This window comes from Lissotriton vulgaris, chromosome 5 (assembly GCF_964263255.1).
Source record: "Lissotriton vulgaris chromosome 5, aLisVul1.2, whole genome shotgun sequence".
NCBI classification, from domain to species: domain Eukaryota; kingdom Metazoa; phylum Chordata; class Amphibia; order Caudata; family Salamandridae; genus Lissotriton; species Lissotriton vulgaris.
In genome coordinates, this window is record NC_141693.1 from 218084362 (window position 1) to 218100918 (window position 16557).

Consider the following 16557-nt stretch of genomic DNA (forward strand, 5'->3'; position numbering starts at 1 on the left):
CATTTCAATGTCCCTAGACTTGCAGGCCGAGTAACTTCACTAATCTATTCAACCTAACCGAATGTACTTGACCTGTAAACTGGTCTCAAATTGTGTGATCATTGGCAAATATTTTATTTTACAGAGTTGCCGTTTTCTTCATTCTCACATGAGTGCACCTTCAAATATGTGGGTTCAGCATTTCTGCTGTACAAAACAAAATGTTTTGTTTGATTAAATTGACTAAATGTTTCCTCCCTGTGTAATAAGAATCAAGCCCACCTATAGTGTACACATGATCCCTGACTTGCTTCTCAGTTTACTGATAGCAATGTAACCAAGGCAGGGACAGGAGTGTTTATCAGTTTAAACACTCACTTTTAATAAATATATCACTGAGGCATGATGTTATAGCGCATTGCCATTTACAGACAGTAGATTTCCAAGAAATGGCCAAACACCTTCCCCCTACCTTGCAGCTTCACAGATAAAACCATATAGTTTATTAACAATAGTCTGTGAAAATTGGGTTTCAGATAACATATTTATCATTTGCACATCACCAAGTAAAAAGTTCTGATTTGTTTTTCATCCTATTAAAAAAAAAATTCATCACACCGAACTTCAAAATGTGGGCTTTCACAACTACTGAAATATATTTTGAAATATTTTTTACAGTTACTTATTAGCTATTTAAATTTGTGTTAGGAAAAACCTGATACCCTACAGCCTTTTATTTCACACTTCGTACAGCAGGTCAGACAGTTCACTTTACAAAATCCTGAAACTCTGCAGTCAGAGAATGAAAAGTAATTGTAAACTTACTTCTGACCATAGTCTCTGAACACAGATTAAATGTGACTAGATAAACATAAGATTTAACCCCTTAAGTGCTGATGACGGAACCGCTCCGTCATCAGCTGCGGTTGCGCTGTGCTGATGACGGAGCGGTTCCATCATGGCCCGCCCGCCGATCATGCGCTGCGCGAATTCCGCGCCTGCGCTGAGCGTTCTATTGAGCGGGCGGGGCCATGACTGAACCGCTCCGTCATAAGCACAGCGCAACCGACGCTGGTGACGGAGCGGTTCTGTCACCAGCATGCGGCCGCCGCGCAGCTGCCCCGCCCTCTTAGCACTGCGGCAGAATAGCCGCCCCAGTGAAGGGGTTAAAGGCATCTTTATTGCTCTTTCACCTTCTGACTGAACAAAACACCTGTTCCTTGTCAACTCTCCAGAACGGGGAGTAGGTCCTAAATATAGCAGATTTGATCAAATCGGACTTGCCATAGCAAGTGGGCAAGTAGATTTCTTGAGCCTGCATTATTGCGGATCTTCTTCTGCACAACTATCAATCTGACTTCAGATCGGCTGCAACACAGGCAACACTCCTTACACATCAAAGACGATGCCATTGTGACACCATATGCCCCCTGCCAACTGAAATTGATGCTCCTGTCAGCTGCTTTCTACACTGTCGACCATCCCCCTCTCATGTGCACCCTGGAGTCTCATATGTGATTCACTAGCAATGTCCTTTCTGTGGTTCTCCTGCCTTTCCAACCAACATCAGCTTGTTAACTTGCCTACCTACAGGTTTCAAAAGCTCCCTGTCACTTGCAGAGTCCCTCATGGTTATATACTGCCCCCTGGCATCTTCAGCCGCTACATGAAGCTGCTTGGAGCTCTACTCACAGGTAGCAGCATCAAGATTCACCAATATGCTGATGATACACAACTCTACTCTCTCATCTGCTTCAGACACCCAATGCCTCAAACAGTGCCTGCACATAATCTAGACCTGGATGTCCAGCGACTCCCTGAAGCTCAACCTAACCAAGACAGAATTCCTGTTATATGCCGAGAACAACAGACAAGAAACAGTATAAACCTGGCTCAATGACATAAACCATGGCAGCCTCCAACCCACACTTTCACTGAATGACAAATCACTTGGATTCACCCTGGATACCAACTTCATTCTCAAGGGACACATTGCCAAAAAACAAACACAACCTGGTACCAGCTTTCTCTTGTAATGAAAGTGAAACATTCTTTCAGAAAGCATTTTCAGACCTGATGTTCAAGCCCTTGTGCCATTGCATCTGGATGGTGGTAACGCGTTGCTCTACAGCCTGCCACTCTGCACACTGGCTCCCCTGAAGGGTATCCTACATACCACAGCATATGTCTGTCAGCACCTGAAGAAATATGATCACGCCACCCTCATCCTGATGGAACTTTCCCCACTTACCAACTCCTGTGGGTCTTGGCACACCAGCTGCCAAAACACCATCAGATTACAGTGTCCATCTATGTACCCAGGATCTGGAACAACATCCCCATATCCATCAGAACCACCCCAACTTTGCTCCAATTTAGGTAGGAGTTGAAGAAGTACCTATTTAAAGAACCCTACATCATAATGCACTGAGTCCACAAATCCAATACCTCTCCTGTCACTTATTGACTTTATGCTTCGGTTAGATCCTGTACAGCGCTCTGCTGCCTTTTGGCTAGGTTTGTGTTGTAGAAATACTACCTAAGTACATATTTGCCTTTCCTTGAAGAGAAACACAATCTTTTGTTATACCATTATTTCATTTAACTGCTTATTGACTGGCCCTTTTATTTCAAGATGCGCGTAGCAATTTTCTTTCTGTTCAACTATTTTTGTGAATTTAGATTGATCTCAAAATTACGACTTGTTGGACTTGTTCCATTTAATGCTGGACTTAAATGCAAATGGGTGTTTAACCTTAAACAGTTTTTAACCACCACAAGTTTTAATTGCATTGTTTGGTTCAAGAAAACAAAAGTAATTTTTAGAAATCTTGTATGATGTTTCCAATAAGCTGCTGCTTTTATATTTTGTTTGTGCTTTTCTGCCTTTGTTGCATTGGTCCCAAGTGTGAAGCTATTAAGTGTTTACAAAGTGATACATGGATGTTTGTTGTCTATGAAGTACAAAACGGTTTCGGGAGTTTGTGATTAGATCAGGCAAGATTTTATGCTTGGTTTGTATTTCAGCTGTTACTGGGTCAGGTATTCTTACTTATACTCTGGAGTGATTGCTTGGCTGCCATGGTGGGATTTCCAGCCTCTGGTGGCATTAGAAGTTCTCTGAAAACTATGTTGCCATGTACGAAACAACCCTGCTGTGTCTGTCTTATGATTGATTTCTGTTCTTAATCATAGGTTCATAATTTGTCCTTAATGTTTTCAAACATTTGATGGAAATGTGTTTTTTATTTGTTTACAGACCTTAACTCTTGATGCTGCTATTATGACCTATCCTCCACCTAGCGTGTGTCTTAATGGCACAGAATCTATCCAACAGTTCCTGTGTAAAGGTAACCGAAACAGAGAGGTGGCTTTCAGTCCAATATAAGATGTTTTTACTGGTTGTGTTGGGGTGTTATACGAAACAGAAGAGGAGAGGCATCGGGAATGTCAAACGAGTGAACGCAACGCAAGGAGGTTGTGAGTAACTTTTGAGGGACAATAAGCTAGCAGTCCTAAAGCTGCTAGGTGTGAAGCAATATCAGGAAACATGGAGATGACAGATAACAGTAGAGTGCGTTGTGATGATTACATTTGACATATGTGGGCAAAATCAGTGGTAAAAATCTATTAGAAACCACAGAGGAAGCTATGATTCGCGTACCAGCAGCAACCTTGATTATTCTACATAAAAGGAGTACCAGGCACCTGTCTAGGACACCACTTGTGGAGGGTTCCTATTTTAATTAAATATGACTTATTTATCATGATAATAGACAAAAGATTGTCACTTTGCCTCTGCATGCAAGTACCCCCAGTCAGTTGCTTCCATGTGTCCCATATGGGATTTCTTGATTTAATATAAATGAATTGAAGTATTTAGCTAGTTCAATTTAAGGTAATGGTAATACATACTGGAAATACTGGTGTGCATAGAAGATATCCGGTACAGTAGAATGGGATAACTAATTTCTAACAGAGTAGATTTAAGATACAAACAAATGGTAAGGTGATAGGGATTGTTAGGTTATAGATGTTGAAGATGGGGAAACTGGTATGTTTTGAGTGCTTTGTGAAAGTCTAATCTTCATGTAATCAGCCAGATTTTCACTGATAGTGTTCCGGAGCCAAAGGGGCTGTGTAGGACTGTTTATTTGGCTTGCTTTGCCTCCAGAGAATACAACTTATTGACAGAAAACTCTTGCTGATAGTTTTTTAAGGCTTTCAAATCGTTTTGAACCCAGCTGTGTAGTTTCTGGCACATTTGGCTCAAAGATCTACCTCTTGAAAGGACACTGTCTACTTTCACTCTTCAAAACCAGTAACCCTTTCAATCACACAGTGATTATATCTTTGCCTTGAGCCCTGTAAAGCACTCTTCTGCAGTTTAGCTACATTTGTGCTATATAAATACCCATACACACACAACCATACACATTTCTTCCAGTTGTTTTTTAAAGTTTTGTTTATTAAACGAATTTCAGGATGAAACATTACAAAAAATGCACATTTTCCTACAATGTAACTGTAGTGTAGATCTCCACGGCTTCGTAACTGAATGAAAAGAATCCTTGAAATCTAAATTGTTATGTATTACTGCCTCTTGAGGGTCTCTTACCAAAGCTATATTGCCCCTTAAATAAACTCAAGCAAGGACATGGGTGGTTAGTTGCCAGGTAGGTGGTGTGAAAATCTTTTTTTGATGCCCCCCCCCCCCCCCCCCCCCCCAATATGACCTCCTCCCCTCACTATCACCCGGCGGCAAAAAATGCCCCTCATCTTGCCATAGACCGCTCTCAAATACATTTTATTTGTTTTAAAGTGCTTGTGTAGGCTGTCTTTACTAAACCGCTCTGCAATCCACTTAAAATACAGATCTGTTCTTTCAGCAAGCATATTAACCCTCTGCGCTACTTTATGGCGAGTCAAATCTGCCATTAGACAAAACTAAGATCTCTCTCTCTCTCTCTCTTTCTCTCTGTCTAGCAGGAACATTAATCAAAAGAGTTATCTTGACATTTTTATTGCTGTCTAAAAGCTAGACGCACAGGGAACGCTGCAGCAGGTGCTTTTAAATCCTACGTTTTTACAAAACGCTGCGCCCAGCCCTCTGAGTCCCCCACCCTCCAGATCTGCGCCCAGTGCGGCTGCACTGGTTGCACCGCCCTAAACACGGCCCTTTTGGGTGGTGATGAACATCTCTCTAATGAAACCTTTTGGTAATACATGCCTGAAAATTTATTTGACAGATAAAAACTCATTCCAAGCCCTCTCTAGAGTGTCTGTTGGACTGCAGCTATACAAAGATCCAATACACTTTTACTCCCAGCGATGCATAGTCACTCACACAAACATATGGTGCAAGTCTTTCTGCCCAGATCCCTGCTTCTTCTCATGTATTCCCCTGATAATCATATGTACATTCTGGCATACAGGATGACCTATCAGTTTTTGAGGACTATCAATTGATTTCCACAAAATGGAACCATTGTTCCCAGATAAAGTTCTCACTGAATTCTTGTCCTTAGTCTCTGTATAAATCCAGGTGCCTGAGGACAGAAGCTTTGCACCACTGCCAATTTCGATAACCTTACCAATATTCTCCAGTTCTTTGATTGTTGAACCTCCATTTTATGCGCCGCTGCAATTACTGCACCGTTGTCTGTTCCTTACTTAGGACACTTGAACAGGCTGGATGCTTGATGTTCCTATCAGTGAAACCATATTATTGCTTCAAGGAGAAGCTTCAAAGCTCCTTTACCCATTGCGACCCTTGACCTTGCTAGGTAGGTCGCTCCCCCTCCGCACAGCACCACCTGTGCGTCCTGTCCTTGCCGCTGCTGAGGTAGTTCAGGTCTGTTCTATTGTTCATTATACTGCTCGTATCATTTTCTCTTTTGCTGTCTCTCTTTTGCTGTCTGTGACTGCTGTTGTCTGTCCTGCGCCTGTATTTTCTCTTGTACCCTTCTTTCCTTCTATTCCCATTGTCACCCCTGTGATCTGTGCCCGTTTTCTCCTTCTGTGACCCGTGATCTGTTCCCGTTTTCCCCTCTGTGCCCCCATGATTCTGTGCCCTTGCCCTCGGTGTCGCCTACCTCTCCCGTTCCCGCCGCTGCGTCCCCTCCCCCCTGACTGTCCATTCGCGGCCCCTACCTCCCGCCTCCCAGCTGCTCCTCTCTCCCACCTCCCCATATATGGCGGCCTCTGCACAGCTGCGCCTAAGGCAAGCTAGTCTGCGCCCGTCCGTGCCTGGGCCTCGCCCTGCGGCAGGACCCCTGGCCCCTGCGAACGCCACAACCCCCGCCTCTGCTACGACTCCAGCACCCTCCACGCACTCAACGCCGGATGATTCCGCACCTGCTGCCTGACCGCCCCGAAGTGCACCCAGGGACCCTTCTCCTGCCGGAACTGCAGCTTCACCAGCATCCGGCCCGCCAACCCACCTATCAAAGAACCCAACCACCTCAGATGCATCCTTCTCAACACCCGCTTCGCACGCAAACATGCCATGGAACTCTGGGACTTACTGGACTCCAACACCCCAGACGTCGCCTTCCTGACAGAGACCTGGCTGAACCCCTCCTCGACACCCGAAATCGCCATAGCCATCCCGGAAGGATATAAGATCACCCACAGGGACTACACCAATGGAGTAGGAGGAGGAATCGTCATCGTCCACAGGAAGTCTCTCAGTCTCAACCAACACCGACGACACCCTCAGCACCGCCGAACATCCTGCACTTCCAGATCCACACCGTTCCCAACACCACCCTCAGAGGAACCCTCATCTACAGACCCCCCGAACCACGAGCACAGTTCAGCGACTCCATCACCGACCTCGCCAGCACACACGCCCTCGCCTCCACGGACTACATCCTCCTCAAGACCAAAACTTCCACCTTGAGAACAACAACAACACCAACTCCTCCACCCTCGCCAACCTCGGACTCAGACAGCTCGTGACATCATCCACCCACGCCGCCGGCCACACGCTTGACCCCTTCTTCTCTGCAAGCTCCCTCGTCTCCTTCAACTACACCACTGAGTTCCACTGGACCGATCACCGCTGCATCCACTTCACCTTCCAAAACCCACCTCACACCACTGCACCCAACAGATGCCGCGCCGCTGCTGGAGCAAAGTCACTGAAGATCAGCTCTCCACCACCCCTGCCCGGAACCCACCCGCAGATCCGACCGACCCCGACACCGCTGCTCGCAACCTCAAAAGTGGATCAATGTCTGTGCCAACACCCTCGCCCCGCTCAAGAAGCCCTACACTAGCAAGAAAGCCAGCTGGTTCACCGAAGGCCTCTAAGCGAACCTTCCGAAAACTCCCCAAAAAACTGGATCCGTGAATGAACACCGGAAAGCTACACAGCCCACAAGAACGCCACCCGCAGACACCACCACCTCATCAGATCCGCCAAAAAGACCTCCTTCAAAGACCGCCTAGACAACAACGCACACAACTGCAAAGAGCTCTTCAACATTGTGAAGGAACTCCCCAACTCCAGCTCCAACACCAACGACATCCCACCTTCACAAGACCTGTGCGACTCGCTGGCCACCTTCTTCCATCGCAAGATCGCAGACATCCATGACCGCTTCAACGCCGTCACCACCCCGGCAACCACTGAGACCTCCGCTCCCACGAACACCACCCGCACCAACCTCCTGATCACCTGGACCTACATCAATGATGACGACACCATCAAGATCATGAATGCCGTCCACCTCTGCAGCAACAACAGCACCGAAACTGCCCTCATTGCCGCCACCGATGACATCAGAACCCTACTGGACAACAGAGAAACCACTGCCCTCATCCTCCTGGACCTGTCAGCCGCCTTCGACACGGTCTGCCACCGCACACTACGAACACGCCTCTACGACGCCGGAATCCAAGAGAAGGCTCTAGACTGGACCTTCTCCTACCTCTCCGGCAGAACACAGAGCGTCCGCCTCTCCCCCTTCCGTTCCGAAGCCACCGAGATCATCTGCGGCGTACCCCAATGCTCATCCCTCAGCCCAACGTTGCTCAACGTCTACATGGCACTACTCGCCCACATCGCACGACGGCACGACCTCAACATCATCTCCTACACCGACGACACCCAGCAGATCCTCTCCCTCACCAAGGACCCCCACACCGCCACAACTAACCTCCACAAAGTAATGAAGGCCGTCGCCGACTGGATGAGGAACAGCCGACTGAAGCTGAACTCTGACAAGATGGAGGTCCTCATCCTCGGCTCCACCCCTTCGGCCTAGGACGACTCCTGGTGGCCGACTGCACTAGGAACACCCCCAACATTTACAGACCACACACGCAACTTAGGGGTCATCCTCGACTTCACCCTCTCCATGAGGAAGCAGGTCAACGCCGTCTCCTCCTGCTTCAACACCCTCCGCATGCGTCGCAGGATCTTCAAGTGGATTCCCACCGAAACAAGAAGGACAGTCACCCAGGCCATCGTCAGCAGTAGACTGGACTACGGAAACGCACTCTAGCCAGGAGCTCCGGCCAAACTCCTGAAACTGCTTCAACGCATCCAGAACGCCTCCGCACGCCTGATCCTCGACATCCCTCGCCGCAGCCACATCACACCCCACCAGAGATACCTGCACTGGCTCCCTGTCAACAAGAGGATAACCTTCAAACTCCTCACCCAGGCACACAAGGCACTCCACAACACCGGACCAACGTACCTCAACAGCCGACTCAGCCTCTACACCCCCAACCGCCAGCTCCGCAGACCGCGCCCTCGCCACCATCCCCCGCATCATAAGAGTGACCTCCGATGGCAGATCATTTTCCCACCTCGCCGCCAAACATGGAACACTCTCCACATTCGGCTGCAGCAGACCGAAGACCTCCTGACCTTCAGAAGACTCCTCAAGACCTGGCTCTTAGAACAGTAACCGCCCCGGACCTTCCCCCTCCCCCATCTTTCACCAGCGCCTTGAGATCCTCCCGGGTATGTAGTGCGCTTTACAAATGAATCTTTGGTCCATCATCACTTTACCTGTCTATAGTTAAGGAATGTGACTCAAAGTGAACTAACATCTAGCCTTTCTTCGTGGGTCATATGGGGATTATCTTGCACTTTTCTTCACTACTTCCAATAAAAATATAGCACTAACCTAGACAGATTATGTGATCTTGACACTATTTCCTGTTGGGGCTGGCTCTTGTTTCCCTCTCCTTTGAGATACGAGAGTGGAAGATGCAGGTGCACCTGCTTCAAGTCTGCATATTGGGGAATGCATTTGTTCCACACTGCAGCAAGCACATGCTTCTCAAGTAAATCCAGTTATCCATCCTGGTACTGTGCGCATCATCATCATTATTATTATCATCCTTCCAGCCGTTATGTTGTCTGCTCTGCAGTACTCTTCTCTGAAATGGATGGAACATTCCTGCTCAGCACAGCTGGTTCTGCAGCTGAGTTTTTGCTTTGCGCTTGGAGGCAGAACAGTATTATCTCAAAACCCAACTGGGGTACACATGAGTCCACTTATGAACAAGTCTCCTGGGGGCTTCGCTGCTTTGACTCCATGATCTGCATATGCTGGCTAGAGGAGCCTGGTACTATAACTCTTAAAATACATGACTTTTCCACTGCTCGATGACTCTGCCCATAGAAAGTTTATGTACAAATGTAAATGTCACGAATTCATTTGATATTATTTTAAAAATGTATTGTTTAGATATTAAAGGAAAAGTGTGGTCTTCAAATTAGATAATATGCATTATTTGTCTGACTGGTAAAATTGCCTGAAGAACATCAATTTTGCTGAATAGATAAGTAATAATAAGCCAATAAAAATGTCAGCAGTACGCAACGTCTCTGTCTTTGTGATTAAAAAAATCTTCTCCGATATTTTAATGGTTCCAGAAATATAGCTTAGCTGCACAAGTCTACTTACCTTTTCTTTCCACCCTCTTTATTGATATTCTAGTTTCATTGCTTTCAAGTGCTATTGCTTGCTATATCTAATTTAGAATGTTTTACAGAGTGTGGGATCGAGTACTGTCCTCCCTCGCAGTATCTGCTATCCGTCCTGGAAAGCGATGTGGTAGATTCTGCTTCTGACTGTGTTGACGGGACTTTGTCCAGGTGCATGAGAGAGGAGTCCGAGTGGCAGGTCAGACACAATAACTCCTATTCACTCATGTGACTAAATTGTATTCACTCATGTGACTAAATAAACCTTTTTCTGGAAAACGCCTTGACCATGTATGTGACACACTGATAACTTGAGGGTGCTTCACCAGTGGTGGCAAAATCCTAACAAGGCTGTCTGAAAATGAAATATAAAGAAATAGGAAACACACAAGTTATCATTTTAAAAACCACACATGTTTTTTGCATTTCATGATATTTTATATGGATGCTTATTTAGATGGTAGTTGTTAAAGTATGTACCTCCCTCCTGCTTGCATTTTGCCATCTGACTGCATGTGTTTTATTGTTCATTACTTAGTCAACTTTTAATGTGTAGTTGATGATTATGCTACGTTTCAAACAAGTACTAACATATTGTCCAGTTTACCCATTACCATGCACAAGTGAGCCTTAATGAAGAGTCCAGGGTGTTATACTTTACATAGCTTACTGCAGCATCCATTTTCATGAGTACATGGTGCTAATTTAATTTACTTGGATGCTCCTAATGATGCTCAGAATGGTGTGGGTAAAACAAAATGTAACAACTAAAACACAAGTCTCTGTGAATCCTCTAGAGTAGGCAACCTAGCATGATCTAGTTCCCTTTTCATAAAGTAAACAAAAAAGTGATTGATGGAATGTTTGAATTAATCTCATTTACTGGAAGGTACTTGGGGCTACATACAGTCCATCGTTTGTTTGCTCACCATGCCACCTCAGATTAGACCAAGTCATATGCAACCCAGCCTTGCTCCTGCTTCAGTTGGAACAGTACTGCTTGAACTGCCAAGCCAATTCCTCTCTGAACCAGAAAACAAGCAACTCAAGACCGGTTTTGCCTTATTTGGTACTCTTAACTTGGGTGCAGCTTCAAGTTCCAGTGGCACAGTGAGCATTGGACCTACCTAATTTTTTTAAATGAATGTCACAATAAACATAATAAAAATAATTCAAAGCAGAGACCACTTTAAGGGTACTCTTTGTGATTTGCTATTAACTTTCTTAATTTGTATCAAACTCCCAACAATTATGTGCCAAAGCCTGATGTTTACATCAACTGGAGCCGCAGTCAAAAAAGCCCAGCAGGTCAATCGACCTGCATAAGGATGACTTCTGAAGGACAAGCGTGCCCTTAGGCGGTCTTTCCACCAAGAGACTGGCTACATTGAGACTTTTTAACTGGTGGCTGATTTCACTCCTTGATCCCACAGAGAATGCTTCTCAACTTGTAAATGCTTTGAAAGCAGATGTTTGTGGCATGTGTAGCTGTAAATACACATACTCCGCATATTTCTGACATCTGGTGTTGGGCTTTGACGTGTACAACTTGTTTTCTTCTAAGAAGTCTTCGAAGTCACAAGGTATTGTGACTCCTCCAATGACTGGTAATGCGCATGGGCATCGACCCCACCAATAGATTTTCTTCTGCCATCGGTTTTTCATGTGTGTCGTAAAAGCTCCAAGTTGAAACCATATGCTGCATTTTCACAGAACAATTGTGTTCGCAACAGTTTTTTCAACTCTGTCCCGGTTCCGTTTCGCGGTCTGAGATCTCTTCAATGCTACGTTCCGGGCCTTGGTCCACCTCGGACCCTTCCCTTGGTCAGCTGTGCCTGAATGTGCAGTTCATAATGGATAGGACCCACTTCCAGTACAGTCTATAGTGCCTCTCAAAATACTCGTCGGGTTTGTAACCTCTGCTTGTTGCTGGAGCATGACCTAGCCTTCTGTCACGCATTCCAGTCCAAGAAGTCCCTCGGGTACCGAGGCCTTGCTCAATGCAAGATGGCGCAGTGGCAAGATGAGGACACCTCTGACATCTTTAGTACGATGTCGAAGGAGAAACAGGTGCTTCAATCTACGCTAGTCAGCCATAGACCTTCAGCCCAGAGTAAAATTCTCCATCAAACTCTGATGCCAAAGATCAACTGCCCCTCAGGTCCAACACCCGAAAACGGCAACCGTGAGCCCTGTGTCCCACAACCCAAAACAACCGGTCGACCACCACCCTTCATGGGGTTGGGCGTTGAGCACGCTACCAGCCCAACAGCATTTGGGGCGTCACTGCATCCCTGCCATGGCCGGCACCGATACAAGGCTTCAGAGTTGACACAAATTCCAGTCATTCCCAATAAAAGAATAATATGTCTTCAGTCATTAGAGACACAACAACAATAATTGACCTAGGCAAGGAAGAAAAGGCAGATAACCAATACTGTCATATGTAGTAATTTCATACTTGTATCATCATTATTATCCATTTTTTGTTTGAGGAAGATCCAACAATTCCAGGTTCTGCCCTTCGGAGTACCTACGGCTCCCAAAGTCTTTACCAAATGCCTTGCAGTGGTAGCCTCTCATCTCGGGAGGAGCTGAAGCCATGTTTTCCTGTTTCTCGACGACTGGCTGATCAAGAGTGCAAGCAGACAACAGTGCTTGATCCTCACCCAGATCACCCTTGATCTACCCCACGATCTTGGATTCCCCATCAATGTAGGCAAGCCCTTCATAGTGGCAATTCAAAATTCGGTCACCCTGAAAGGCTTATCCCAGCCCCGCCTGGGTCCAAGCTTTCCAGGGTCTTATGCCTCTTTTCCAGCTAGGTTACAGCGAACAGTCGGGACTGTAATGCGCCTCCTTGGCGTGATCGCCATTGTTCCCTAAGCACGGGTACACATGCGAGCACTCATTCAACAGACCTTCCACCTCAATTATCTGGAACCACTGGCAGTCCAATTTTGGCTCTCAAATCCGCTTTCTGCTACGTCCATCACAAAACAGTCCTATGCAAAACAGGCAACATGACTGCTGTGTACTATATTTGGAAACAAGGGGGCACGCATTTTCCCAGCTCTGCAGTAGCGCAGAACATTTGGCATTGCTCAATCCATTACAAAGTACATCTGCTAGCAGAGTACCTGCCAGTGGCATACAATGACTTTGCAGACCTGCTTAGCAGGGTGCAGCATCAAGTGCAAGAGTGAGAAATCCACTCGTACTGCTCCCGTACCTCAAGCGTTGGGATGTTCCCCAATGAATATCTGTTTACTACCGCTGAGAACTCCAAATGCCCAAGCTTTGCCTCCAGGTTTTTGCACCCACAGTTCAGAGGCACTGCACTAAGGATCAACTTATCTGGGGTATTTGCTTATGCTTTTCTGCGTCACCCACTTCTTACATATGTGGTTCAGAGGCTTTTTTTTAAGGTCCACGCTAACAGAGAAGTGTTTAGCACTAACCCTAAATTTCTGCCCAACATGGTGTCCCCTTTACACCTCATCCAGTCAATTTTGCACCCTGACTCAGTAGTAGAGAGAGCCCTTCACACAATAGTAAGTAAACTCTTGTAAAGGTGTACAAAACATTCAATTCAAAAGATACATTTTCAAATAGCAGATTAGGGGCCCGATGTAGGTAATTTTATTTTACCGCTTCTTAAATACCGAATGATACCGAATCGGTATTTAAGAAGTGACAAAATGGGGTGGGGTGGGGAGAGGGGGGGATGTAGGTAATACAGAATCGGTAAATACCGAAACGTTAAGATTCGGTATTTACCGATTCTGTAAATACCGATTAGGTAATGCCCATTGATTCCAATGGGCATTGAAGCCCATAGGAATCAATGGGCATTACCGAATCGGTATTTACCAATTCGGTAAATACCGATTCCAGCAAAGGTGCAGGGGGTGTCACTTTGACACCCTCTAGCACCCCAAATACAGGCATGTGTGCCATGTGGGCATGTCTGTCTGTCACATGGCATAGGTATGCATGCACCCAATTGGATTGGGTGGTAAAATACCGAATCTGAAAGGCCTGTAGCACTGGAAACAGTGCTACATACATCAGGAATTTTCCGAATCAGTAAAATTACCGATTCGGTATTTTACAGAATCGTAAATTTACCTAGTCGGTAAATTTACCGATTTATGTAAAATATAGCCCCCTACATCTCAATCACCGAATTCGGCCGTTACCGACCGGTATTTGGTGACCTACATTGGGCCCTAGGTATGTTAAAAGTAGGCACCCCAGAAGGTGCAAAAAAAAAAAAGACTTTCAAGTGGTGCTTGCTCCCGGCATGGACAAAAGTATGCAGGCTTTGTAGAGCTTGCTTGTGAGTTCACCTAGGAGCCAAGATAGCACAAGGGCATGATGTAAGTGTCCTCTCTTCAGCTTGCAGCCTGACCCTTGGATAAAGGACACTGTTTTTATTCTCTGGTTATCACCGGACCTCACTCTGCGCTTTTTCCAGCTTGCTTAGTTTTTTAAAATCAAATCTGTTTAAATATTTTGTAAAGCAGCAGTTCAATATTGGGGGGGTCCATCCAGTTTTAGGCACGCTATAACAGATTTTCTTCATTTACAACATTATGAGTACCTGAGAAACTCCAGAAACATGTAGACCTTTTGGCAGCAAGGAGGGGTGAAGGAGCTCCTAATTCATTCCTTTCACCAATATCCTTCACGTTTTTAGCTCTAGCATCTGGGTCCATGAATACATTGTTTTGCAGAAACACCACAGTACTAATTTTAACCTTCACTGCGCTTTTTCTTTCGGTGATCCCAGAAGTAAATCTGTATATTCTTTTCATGTCTGTATTGTCTTCCCCTCCCTTTTGCTCCCCCCAGGCGTTGGTCTGCGCGGGGTGTATTGAAGCAAGCCCAATGATGAAGCATGTCACAATATTGTGAGTGAGGGAAGTATTTTTCCACTGAGCACGCACCACCACACTAGTTTCACTCGCTACTCATCTTTGTGTGTTACAGTTGTGATTAGGGAGGTTGGAGTAGTGAGCATATGCCTCTTCCCCCCGCCCCCCTTCTTTATGTGTGTCAAACTCCCATACGTTACCAAGCTGTAGATTTGCTAAAGATTGGTCTAGGTACTCTTTAAATTTACTGCTGTTGACATTGCCAGTGTTGGAAATTGTGGACCACAGGAAGTTATTCAATGTGTTGGCTTCCAAGTGTTTTATCTTGAAGCAGCACTTAACGATTTTGGCTTGGAGATGAACTCTGTGCTAAGTTAATGACTTGCAGATATAGCTCTGATTAAAATATATCCTGTAGGGCTGCATCACAACCATGGAGGGCCTCGCTGCCGTAGGTGATGGTTGGCAGGACCTTTGCCTCCATTACCTTAAATAGTGGATCAAGCGTCAGGCCCTTCAAACTTTTATATATTATGTTGAAGGCCTTAGTATAGGCACTGCTCTAAATTGTGATTGCTCTCAGCTGCTGCTTAGAAGTTCCCTGGTCATCCAGGAAGACACCTAGATATTTATATTCCTTCACTTTGTCCGGGGTGTGTGTACACATGTCCAAGGATGTGTTCTTCTCAATGGCCCTACTGACCATCATCAGCTTCGTTTTATTTCTGTTGATGACTAGGTCATCTTGTGTAGCATGCAGTTGTAAAGTGTTGTTCAGCCTTTGCAGTCCTACTTTGGGTTGATTGCACAAGACCACGCTGTCTGCATAAAGTAAGTGCAAAACAAAGTGCAAACAAGACATGGGGCGTAGCTGTTAGTTGCCTCGAGGGCTCGGGAAAGGTCAGCAATAAAAAGATTGGAAAGTTATGGTTCCAACACACACCCCTGCTTTAGACCATGGTGTGTGTGTATATAGATCTGTCTTTGCTTTGATCCACATCGAAGTACAGCTATGGATTAACTCTATTACTCTATGATGCTGCTTTTCCATTTGTTCAAATAAGCTAGAAAGGGTCAGAATGTTTGAGGTGGTGCAGGAGCCTCTTCTAAAGCCAGTTTGAGTTGTTGGTATTATCCTCTTAGATTCTGCCCAGGCAGTCAAGTCCTGGAGTATAAGAGTCCCAAAATGTTTGCTTCATTATCCAGTAGGGTAATGAGGCAATAGTTTTCTAGTAGGGTCTTCTCCCCTCCCCCATCCCCCTGCAAATTATATAAATGAATGAGCCCCACCACGGGTCTGGTGTGTTTCCGGTGAAATTGCATTTGACTAAAGAGGTGTCCGCTTTCCAGCCCAAATCTGCGGGTCAGTTTTGTAAATGGTCTGGGGTATCCCATTGGGCCCGGGAGCGCGGTCTCTCCTTCCTATTTTGATTATCCGTACGATTTCTTGTTCAAGAGGACAGTCTTCGTCTAGGTTGAAAGCAATGTAGGAGGCTGAGTCTGAGGAAGATTTTCCTTTTGATGTTGCCTCTCTGTGAGGGGGCATGGGGGGGGAGCTGCAGGTCTGTGGTGGAAGAGAAGTCTTCAGCTGATGTCACAGGTTAGTGAGGAGCCATGTCCTGGTTAGGCGAGCCTTTCAGTGCTGGTAGTCTACAAATAGGGACTAGGCTTGCTGATGGCAACGGTGTAAGCTGTGACTCCCAGAGCGTGATGGTTATTGGGTCTTAAGCTGCCAAGAAATGTTTT

The 16557-nt window shown here is 45.8% G+C and overlaps 1 protein-coding gene across 1 annotated transcript in view; it reads left to right on the forward strand.

Moving 5' to 3' along the window:
* The window catches only part of LRSAM1 (leucine rich repeat and sterile alpha motif containing 1), a 331526-nt gene that overhangs the window by 159298 nt on the left and 155671 nt on the right, over positions 1–16557 (forward strand). Inside the window, exons 9-10 of the mRNA XM_086921200.1 lie at positions 3239–3329; positions 10000–10130. Of these exons, the coding sequence (XP_086777326.1) occupies positions 3239–3329; positions 10000–10130 (222 nt within the window). The remainder of the gene's footprint in view (positions 1–3238; positions 3330–9999; positions 10131–16557) is intronic.